The 11,419-nt window shown below is 37.9% G+C and overlaps 1 protein-coding gene across 1 annotated transcript; it reads left to right on the forward strand.

Annotated features, from left to right (window-relative positions):
- The first annotated feature begins 9,614 nt into the window (after positions 1-9,614).
- LOC101697113 (olfactory receptor 5B2-like) lies at positions 9,615-10,559 on the forward strand. The gene has a single exon (XM_004869837.2). It carries the CDS (start codon positions 9,615-9,617, stop codon positions 10,557-10,559), a length of 945 nt encoding a protein of 314 aa, XP_004869894.1.
- The last annotated feature ends 860 nt before the right edge of the window (positions 10,560-11,419 follow it).

The following is an 11,419-nucleotide window of genomic DNA, read 5'->3' on the forward strand; positions in this document are numbered from 1 at the left end:
AAAAGTCTTCTAGATTTAATAACCAAATTCAGTCAAGTAGCTGGTTACAAGGTCAACACACAAAAATCAATAGCTTTCCTCAGCACAAATGACAGACTCACTGAGCTAGAAATAGGGCAAATAATTCCTTTCACAATAGCATCCAAAAAACTGAAATACCTAGGAATTAACCTAATGAAAGAAATCAAAGACCTCTTCTCTGAAAACTATGGCACTCTGAAAAGAGAGATTGAAGATGATATCAGAAAATGGACAGACATCCCCTGCTCCTGGGTAAGAAGGATTAATATAGTGAAAATGGTCATACTTCCAAAACTGCTATATAGATTTAATGCAATTCCAATTGAGATCCCAGCAGCATACTTCATGGACCTTCAGAAAACAATCCAAAAATTCATTTGGAACAAGAAGAGACCCAGAATAGCAAAAGCAATTCTAGGTAATAGAGACATGGCAGGGAGTATCACAATCCCCAACCTGCAACTCTACTACAAAGGTACTGTGATAAAAACAGCATGGTACTGGCAAAGAAACAGACCTGAGGACCAGTGGAACAGATTAGAAGATGCAGAAACAATGCCAGACACACTCAGCCATCTCATCTTCGACAAAGGAGCCAAACACCCTCACTGGAGGAAAGATAGCCTCTTTAATAAATGGTGCTGGAAAAATTGGGCTTCAACTTGCCAAAGATTAAAACTAGACCTATATCTCTCACCATGCACTAAACTAAAATCAAAATGGATTAAAGATCTAAATATTAAAATAGAAACTCTGAACCAGTTGGAACAGAGGTTAGGTAGAACCCTTGAAGACATCAGTGTAGGAAAAGATTTTATGAACAAAACCTCAGTTGCCCATGAACTAGCACAAAAAATCAACAAGTGGGCTCTCTTCTTATTAAAAGGTTTCTGCACAGCAAGAGAAACCACCAGCAGTGTGAAGAGACAACCCACAATGTGGGAAAAAATCTTCACCTGCTCTTCCGCAGACAAAGGTATACTATCTTGAATCTATAAAGAACTTAAAAAGATCAGACCTCCCAAATTTAAAGACCCAATCTGAAAATGGGCATGTGAAATGAACTGACATTTCTCACACAAAGAAGTAGAAATAGCAAATAAATACATGAAAAAATGTTCAACATCACTGGTCATTCAAGAGATCCAATGAAAACAATGCTGAGATTCCACTTCACTCCAGAAAGAATGGCTGCTATCATGAAATCAACCAATAACCAATGCTGGCGGGACTGTGGGGAAAGAGGAACCCTGCTCCACTGCTGGTGGGAGTGTAGACTGGTGCAACCACTGTGAAAATTAGTATGGAGATACCTCAAAGAACTAGGACTGGAAGTCCCATTTGACCGTGCTATTCCACTGCTGGGGCTCTTCCCCAAAGAATTAAAAGAATCATACCACAGTGATATATGTGTGCCCATGTTCACAGCAGCGCAGTTTGTGATAGCTAAAACTTGGAAACAGCCCAAATGCCCATCAACTTTAGACTGGATAAAGAAAATGTGGTTTTTTAATAAAATGGAGTACTACTCTGCCATAAAAATGATAAATTAGAGACATTTATAGCTAAATGGATGCACATTGAGGTGATAGTCTTAAGTGAAATAAATAGGACACACATGTATAAATACTGAATAGTTTCTCTGGTGGGAGAAACTGAAAGTGTAAATAAGGATTGAAATGTATAATAGGTCATGTGAAATAGGAAGAAAAGGGGCAAAGGGGAAGGAAGTGGGAGGAGTATGGGAAAGGTTAGAAGGGAATGGAATTAATATGAGAAAATGGTAAAATAGGAACAAAATCTTTGTAAATATGGAGGACTGGAGGGGTTGAAGGGAGGGCTGGGCAAGGGTGAAAAATAAGAACCAAGAGAGATTATGTAAAGGTGCAAATTTCCAATGATGAATGTCATTATATTGTGTACCTAAAATGTACCAATGATTAGAATGAATAATCGATAATGCAAAATAGGAAGAAAAGGTCCAAAGGGGTAGGGGTAGTGGGAGGAGTAGGGGAAAGGAAAGAAGGAAAAGGAAAAATGCTGAGAAATGGAAAAAAAATGGAAATAAAGTCTTTGTAAATAGGGAAGGGTGGAGGGGGTGAAGGGAGGGCTAGGAATGGGGAAAAAATAAGAACCAAGATGCATCATGTAAAGGTACAAGGTCCCAATGAGAAATGTAATTGTGTTGTATACCTAAAATGTACCAATAAAGGAATTTGAGAACAGAAAAAAGAAACTGTACTCTAATAAAATGGAAAACAAAGAAGAAATGGACAGATTCCTAGATACATACGAATTGCCAAAGTTAAGTAAAGGAGATATAAAAATTCTAACCAAGTCAACTACAATGAGTAAAATTGCAAACATAATTAAAAATTTACCAACAAAGAAAAGACCAGATCCTGATGGCTTCACTGCTGAATTCTACAAGACGTTAAGAGAAGAACTATCACCATTACTCTATAAAAGCTTGAACGAAATTGAAAGAAAAACACTTCCAAATTCATTCCTGGAAGCAAGTGTTACTTTGATTCCAAAACCAGGGAACGACACAACCCAAAAAGAGAACTACAGGCCAATCTCCCTAATGCATATAGATGGAAAAATCCTCAATATGATACTGGCAAACAGAATACAAAGGGTCATCAAGAAGATCAAACATCCTGACCAAGTTCGATTTATCACAGGAATGCAAGGATGGTTCAACATGTAAATCAATCAATGTAATACACTATATTGAAAGAGTCAAGGACAAAAAACCTAAGATCATCTCAACAGGTACAGAAAAAGCATTTGACAAAATCAAACAACTATTCATGGTAAAATAAAAAAAAAACCCTTCAGAAAATTGGAATACAAGGTCTTTATCTCAACCTGATTAAGGGTATCTATGAAAAACCAACAGCCAACATCATACTAAATGATCAAAAACTGAATACTTTCACACTAAAATCAGGAACAAGACAAGAATGTCCACTATCATCACTCCTGTTCAATATAATTCTGGAAACATTAGCCACAGAAATTAGATAAGAGAAAGAAATAAAAGGAATAAAGCTAGGAAAGAAAGAAGTTAAACTCTCATTATTTGATGACAATATGATACTCTACATAGAAGACCCAAAAGACTCTGCCAAAAGACTTCTAGACTTAATTGACAGATTCATTAGAGTAGCTGGATACAAGATCAACACTCAAAAATCAATAGCCTTCCTGTACAAAAATAACAGACTCACTGAGAGAGAAATTAGGGAAACAATTCCTTTTACAATAGCATGCAGAAAAATGAAATATCTAGGAATCAATCTAACAAAGGAAGCAAAAGACCTCTACACTGAAAACTACAGCACTCTGAAAAAGGAGATCAAAGAGGATATAAGAAAATGGAAAGACATCCCTTACTCCTGGGTAGGAAGAACCAATACAGTGAAAATGGCCAAACTTCCAAAACTACTCTATAGATTTAATGTGATGCCAATTGAAATTCCAGCAATATATTTCACAGAACTAGACAAAACAATCCAAAAATTCATTTGGAAGCAGAAAAGACCTAGAATAACAAAAGCACTTCTAGGCAACAGAGACATAGCAGGGGATATCACCATCCCCAACTTGAAACTATAGTACAAAGCTACTGTGGTAATAACATCATGGTACTTGCAAAGAAACAGACCTGAGGATCACTGGAATAGATGAGAAGATGCAGAAACAACTCCATACAAACTCAGCCACCTCATCTTTGACAGAGGAGCTAAATGCTTCACTGGAGGAAAGATAGACTCTAATAAATGTTGTTGAAAAAACTGGATTTCAAATTGCCAAAGATTAAAACTAGACCCATATCTATCATCATGAACTAAACTAAGATCAAAGTGGATTAAAAGATCTAAATATTAAAACAGAAACACTAAACTTGCTGGAAGATAAGTTAGGTAGAACTCTTGAAGACATTGGCATAGGAAAACTTTATGAACTATACCTCAGTAGCATGTGAACTAGCACAAAGGCTCAACATCTGGGATCTCATCTTATTAAAAAGCTTCTGCATTGCAAGAGAAACAACCAACAGAGCTAAGAAACCAACTACAATGTGGGAAAAATGTTTAGCAGCTGTACCTCAGACAAAGGACTACTGCCTAGAATATATAAAGAATTTTGAAAAAGGAGACCCCCCAAATTTACAGACCAATTCAAAAATGGGCATCTAAAACGAACAGACATTTCTCAGACAAAGAAGTGAAAGCACCAAATAAACATATGAAAAAATGTTCAACATCACTGGTCATTCGAGAGCTGCAGATGAAAACAACACTGAGATTCCACCTCACCCCAGAAAGAACGGCTGCTATCAAGAAATCAACCAATAACAAATATTGGCAGGGCTGTGTGGAGAAAGGAACCCTTCTCCATTGTTGGTGGGAGTGCAGACTGGTTCAACCACTGTGGAAATCAGTATGGAGATACCTCAAAGAACTAGGGCTAGAGGTCCCACTTTACCCAACTATTCTTCTTCTGGGTATCTTCTCAAAAGAATTAAAATAATCATACGACAGCACTATATGTGCACCCATATTTATAGCAGCACAGTTTGTAATAGGTAAAGCTTGGAAACAGCCCAAGTGCCCATCACGTGGAAACTGGATAAAGAAGATGTGGTTTTTTTACAAAATGGAGTATTACCCATAAAGAAAGACAAACTAGAGACATTTATAGCTAAATGGATGCATATTGAAGCCATAAACTTAAGTGAAGTAAATAGGACACAAATGTAAATAGCAAATGGTTTCTCTGGTGTGAGAAACTGAAAGTGTAAATAAGGATTAAAAGCATTAAAATGAATAATTGATAATGTGAAATTGGAAGAAAAAGTCCAAAGCTGTTAGTGGAAGTGTGAGGGGTAGGGGAAAGGCAAGAAGGTAAAGGAAAAATTATGTGAAAAGGAAAAATGGAAACAAAGTCTTTGTATAGGGAAGGGTGGAGGGGTGAAGGGAGGACAGGTCATGGGGAAAAATAAGAAACAAGATGCATCATGTAAAGGAACAAGTACCCAGTGATAAATGCAAATGTATTGTATACCTAAAATGTACCAATAAAAGAATTTAAGGCAAAAAACAGCAAATGAGTGGATTTTCAAAAAGAATCCAACTACATATTGTTAAATTGAAACTCACCTCAAACTAAACACCACACACACACTGAAAAACACACTTTGCAAATAGAATTCAAAACATCTGGAGAGCCATACTTATGTCACTTAAAAGAGAACAACATTACCTTGATACCAAAACAAAATAAGGATACACAAATAAGTGAACCATAGTTTGACATCCTTGAAAACAGCTGCAAAATTTCTCAGCAAAATTCAAAAAAGTTTAACCTAGAAGCATATTAGAGTTTATTCAGAAAGACAAAGTGAGATTTATCCCAGGAATGAAAGTATAATTGCTCAGCACATGCACATTAATAACCCAGACACCACTTCAACAAAACAAAAGAAATGGCAATCAGAAGTAAGGAGGGGGCAGAGAGAGAGAGAGGGAGACAAACAGATGCGGGGGGGGGGGGGGGACGACACCGAAAGAGAGAAACAGAAAGGGAGGAAGCCAAACTTAAAACTTGAGAAACAAATTGCTGGTACTAATACATTATTTCAGCAAAACAGCAGGATGAAAATCCTACATGAAACTAAAAATAATATTGGCTTATTCCAATACAAAATTGTCTGAAATAGAAGCTAAGAAAGCAGTTCCATTCAGCATAAATGCAAAAAAGACTCTGCCCTGCCAAGGAAACAAACAACAGATTGAAGACCTGGGGAAGGAGAGAAAATGTCTGAAAACTATACTATTTATAAGGAATTAATCTCCAGAATATACACGGACTTCTAAACAATTAATAACAAAAACAAACTGTCTGATTAACAATAGTGAACAAACTAAGTACATATTCCTCAAAAGAAAAAATATAAAGGACCAATGATATATGAAAAATGCTCAGTTTCACTGAGGAAAATCAAATCAAAACCACATTTACATATCTCCTCAGGTCAGAAAAAATTGGTTTATCAAAAAGACTAAAAGGAGACTGGAAAGAATATGGAGAAAGGGGAAGTCTTCCACACTGATGGTTGGAATGTAAATGGATGCAAAAAATATGGAAATCAAAATCATGCTCCTCAAAAATTAAGAATAGGACTACTACATGATCCTGCTGTCCCACTACCAAGTACAGATTCAAAGAAAAGAAATCAGTATGCTGAAGGAGATCCCATAGTCCTTGTACTGAGAAATGGAAACAAGTTATGTGTCCATCCTGAATGGATCAAGCAAGTGTGGTGTGTGCACCATGGAACACTAGTCATTTGTGAAATCTTGTCACATGGGACAATGCAGATGAAGCAAGAAGTCACTATATGAAGGACATAAGCTCAGTTAGAGAAACAATTACAGGATAATCTCACTTATCCAGGAATCTAATGAAGTCAATGTCCTAGAATTTGAGAGGTGAACAGTGTTCCTGAGAGGCTGGAGAGAGTAGGGAGTGGGAGGGTTGGGGAAGGCTGATGAATTGTTACTAAGTCATTGTGAGGACCAGGAAGTGCCACACTCTAGGATGACCACAGGTAACTGTGTATACTGTATTCTTCAAATGGGGGAGAGAATGGATTGGAAGTTTCTACTGAAGAGGGACAACAAATATTTGAAGAGGCAGGCTTGTTTAATTTTAATTATTACAGAAAGTGTAAGTTTGTGCTTGCATCGGAGTAAATCTTTAATATGTACTTTTTTGTACATTTTTGTTAATCACTTAAAATCACATTTAATTTTTAAAACTGTAAACACCTTGGTCCCTACAGGCAATTTAATGTCTTCTTCCATAAGACACTGGGACAAGAAACTGACCTATTCTCAGGAGGAACTATCTAGAGATCACAATGTCTTCATAATTGGCTCCAGATCTCCTTCAGGACTCCAGCTAACAACAGTTGAGAAGGAATAAGTTGCTGCCTTTGCTATTGGATGTCACTGACCCATCCAAGAGAGAGTCCCTGTCACCAGTGCAGGAGAGCTTCTGACCTGAGGACTGGCTGGGAGCCCGCAGCAAAGGACAGGGAAATCCCCGAAAGGGAAGTGACATGGAGGGACTTTTAAAAGATGAGCTGTTGGAGAAGAGATTTAGAGACCTCCTTGTTTACAGTTTCACTTCTGTGAGTTATGTGAGAGGAGTAATCACATGGTGGTGTTCCCATGCCAAAGAAGGAATCAAGGTAATTTGGAACACCACCCATGTGAATGTCTTCTTCTCCATTTTTCCTCCCCTGCCTTAGAGATGTTGGACAAATTAGAACATTACTCAAGACAGAGGGAGCTCCTCTCATAGGACTTCAGCAATATCCCCTGGATATGTTTCCTTTCAAATCACTCTTCTATACTGAGTATTCTTTCTCATTTAGCACTCGGACAAGCATTTATATTTCATAAACCTTGTAGTGAGAAATGTCATTTAAACAAAAGCAGTCTCATAACTATACTTATGATGAATTATCAAAAAATAAAGGTGTTTTCTAAATATATTTGTAGATGGTGAGGCAAGCCATTTAGACTTTGGTGACTCCTATGAAAAATAATGCTTCTTAAAATTTGAACAAACATGAAGGTAGATGATGCTTTGAATGATTACTGACATTATCTCTTTCACCCTGTGTTTGTATCTTAATTGGAGTTTCAAAAATGCACATAAATATAAATTCAAAATAAAGAGATGATTTTCTTTAATTTACAAAGATTCCTAAACATATTAACATAATCTAAACTCCTTATTCTTGGAAGGTGGCTTCAGTCCTGAGTCTTTCTCCTACTATTTATATTTCCTTGCAGCATAATTTCTCAATTCTTCATTGTAATGATGGAGAGTATAAGAATATTGCACATAACACAGTATGGTATGTTTATACCATATATATGGTATATATGTGCCATATATGTTTACCCTGTGTTCTAGAACATAGTGTAAGTTAAAAGTAACCCTGTGTTTGAAGTTTGGTGAACAGAATATCTTCCTGGGTCTGTTTCATAAATTTAGGCTACCAATGACTTAGAAAGGTTGGTAGAAAGTATTAGTTTTGGGTTGATATCCTCCAAAAAACTATGGTTTAAATAAGGAAATTTTAAATAGTGTTGTTACACAAGAGTTCAAATAAAAGATTTAAAACAAACAACTTGCTTCTAAAACGCACTTCTGAACTAAGCATAGCCTATAAACTAGACAGTTTCAATGCTTGCTCTCTTTGAGTTTGCTATGTGATGACCGTAATGAATGAGGGACTGAGTTGAAGAACAAAAGAATTTCTCACACTGGAATATGGATTTCAAGGAAGCAGTTTCTACAGCAATGACCCATATGGAGTTGCAGCACCTGGATTCACCTACGTGGAGTAGATCAAGACACTGAAGCACTGGAGAGCACAGAAAATCGCAGAGTCCTCTGTGGGGGAAAAGGTAAAGTGGGAGGGAAACTGAAGACTTCAAGGCTGCCTGCAACCAATGCCCTGTGTGTCACAGACCTGGGTCACAGCTTCTTCCAAATCATTATTCCATCCTAATAATAGCATGACAGCTGCCACTCATCAGGATAATCTTTACACCCATCATTTTAGTCTCCTTTAGTTACTTTTTCATTCTCACAATAATGCCTGAAAGTCAGTCTCATTGCTCTATTTATTGGGAATGTTATGTTCACTGTAGGTCCTGGAGGACTAACAACTGCTAGGTGGTAAATGTGCTCTCTGGTGTGTGTCCCTTCAGAACCTAAACTCTGCTCTGCTGCATCTGCTGCTCCTCCTTTTTGTCATTGAAGAATTGATCATTTCATGTTTTTTTGTGTTATTGGTTAGTTTAAGCTCCAGATAAAATGAACACATAACCAATAAGTCAGTTCACTATAAAAACTGAAGCCTGAGTTTTAAAGAAAGGAGAAAATTAATTATTATAAATTCAGTTAATTTCAGTTTGACTTGAGTCACTTAGGGACCCATCAGCATAGGTCACATTTCACTGTGTGTGTGGAGTAGAGACTGCCATTCAACATCTGTGCAGCTGTGAACGAGTGACCCAAGCCCTGTGATTCATAGTTTACATAAGTGAAACAAGAAATCCAAACCACACTATGGCTGGAGGGAGACAGTGGATGTACATCCAAAGTGGAGGGACAAGTTTATGGTAGGAGAACAACTTGAAAGTGTCAGATTTTACTGTGTTCAGGAGGAGCGACTCTGCTGACAGATGCATCCAAACAATTTTTGATCAAGTTACTGTATTAAACCATCTGTATTTCATTTTAAAATTTAAACATTTTTAGTTGACATAGACGGTCCATTAAAATTTTAAGACTTTAAAGCCTGTAAAACCACATACAATTTACAAAACCAGCTATGTTTTCAAGAAAATACTTCCAGAGAATCTTCATTTACAAATTCATCTAAGATTACACACTACATATGGTGCTTGTACTTTCTGATTTCAGCTCAGTTTCTTCATGATTCTGTATCTGCTTTCTCTTTCTGACAGCACATCTAGAGGTTCTGGACAGCACTGATGGAGAACACAACACAGGTGACCAAGTTCCTCCTCTTGGGACTGACCGATGACCCACACCTGCAGGTTCCCCTCTTCATCACCTTCCTCCTCATCTACACCATCACTGTGACTGGGAACCTGGGGATGATCCTGCTGATCCTCTGGGACCCTCGTCTGCACACTCCCATGTACTTTTTCCTGGGCAACCTGTCTCTGGTGGACTTTGGATACTCCTCAGTTGTCACTCCCTCAGTCATGGGTAGGCTCCTGACAGGAAACAAGATCATTTCCTACAATGCCTGTGCTGCTCAGATGTTCCTGTTTACAGTCCTCATTTGTGTGGAAAATTTTCTGTTTACTGTAATGGCCTATGACCGCTATGCAGCAGTGTGTAAACCCCTGCACTACACCAAAACCATGAGGAGCAGTGTGTGTGTAGGTCTCCTCATAGGCTGTTATGTCCTTGGTTTACTGAATGGCTGCGTCCACACTGGGGAAGCCTTCAGTCAGTCCTTCTGCAGCTCCAATGTGATCCATCACTTTTTCTGTGACGTCCCACCAGTCATGGCTCTCTCCTGCTCTGACAAACAGGTTAGTGAGCTGGTTGTTGTTTACGATGTGAGCTTGCAAATTTTTTTTGCAATGTTGGTCATTTCAACATCCTACATCTTCATTTTTGGCACCATCCTGAGGATGAGCTCAGTTTCAGGACATCGCAAGGCTCTGTCCACCTGTGCCTCCCACTTCACTGCTGTCTCCATCTTCTATGGGACAGTCATCTTCATGTATGTGCAGCCCAGCTCCCATCACTCCATGGATACTGATAAAATCGCCTCTGTGTTCTATACTATGGTGATCCCCATGCTGAACCCTATGGTCTACAGCCTCAGGAACAAGGAGGTCAAACATGCATTTTTAAAATTCAATAGTGCATTGATTTGTGGGAGGCACAGAAACGTGTAGGATTTTGATTGTAACTATGTGAGATGAACCTTTTCTGCATTTCTTCTTTAAGTACTATTCCAATAATGATGTTACATTTTGAGGCCTATATTAAAATTAAATCATCATTCATAATAGATTTGTACATGCAAGTTGCCTATCCCTTTTCTGAAATATGTGGGACCAGAAGTGTTTCAGAATTTGGTTTGAAAACCACTTGATCTGCAAACATGATAGCTACTATTGCTTTTTTTGACAGGTTCCTGTCACATGGAGTAGTGTTTTCTACCCTTTAACTTAAAAAGATCAGACCTCCCAAATTTAAAGACCCAATCCGAAAATGGGCATCTGAAATGAACAGACATTTCTCACACAAAGAAGTAGAAATAGCAAATAAATACATGAAAAAATGTTCAGCATCACTGGTCATTCAAGAGATCCAATGAAAACAATGCTGAGATTCCACTTCACTCCAGAAAGAATGGCTGCTATCATGAAATCAACCAATAACCAATGCTGTCGGGGCTGTGGGGAAAGAGGAACCCTGCTCCACTGCTGGTGGGAGTGTAGACTGGTGCAAGCACTGTGAAAATTAGTATGGAGATACCTCAAAGAACTAGGACTGGAAGTCCCATTTGATCCTGCTATTCTACTTCTGGGGATCATCCCCAAAGAATTAAAAGAATCATACCACAGTAATATATGTGTGCCCATGTTCATAACAGCACAGTTTGTAATAGCTAAAACTTGGAAACAGCCCAAATGCCCATCAACTGGAGACTGGATCAAGAAAATGTGTTTTTTTTAAATAAAATGGAGTACTACTCAGTCATAAAAATGAGAAATTAGAGACATTTATAGCTAAGTGGATGCACATTGAG

The sequence above is a fragment of the Heterocephalus glaber genome, unplaced genomic scaffold (assembly GCF_053883595.1).
Source record: "Heterocephalus glaber isolate CG9 unplaced genomic scaffold, H.glaber_assembly_v1.0 deba00001805, whole genome shotgun sequence".
Taxonomy (NCBI): domain Eukaryota; kingdom Metazoa; phylum Chordata; class Mammalia; order Rodentia; family Bathyergidae; genus Heterocephalus; species Heterocephalus glaber.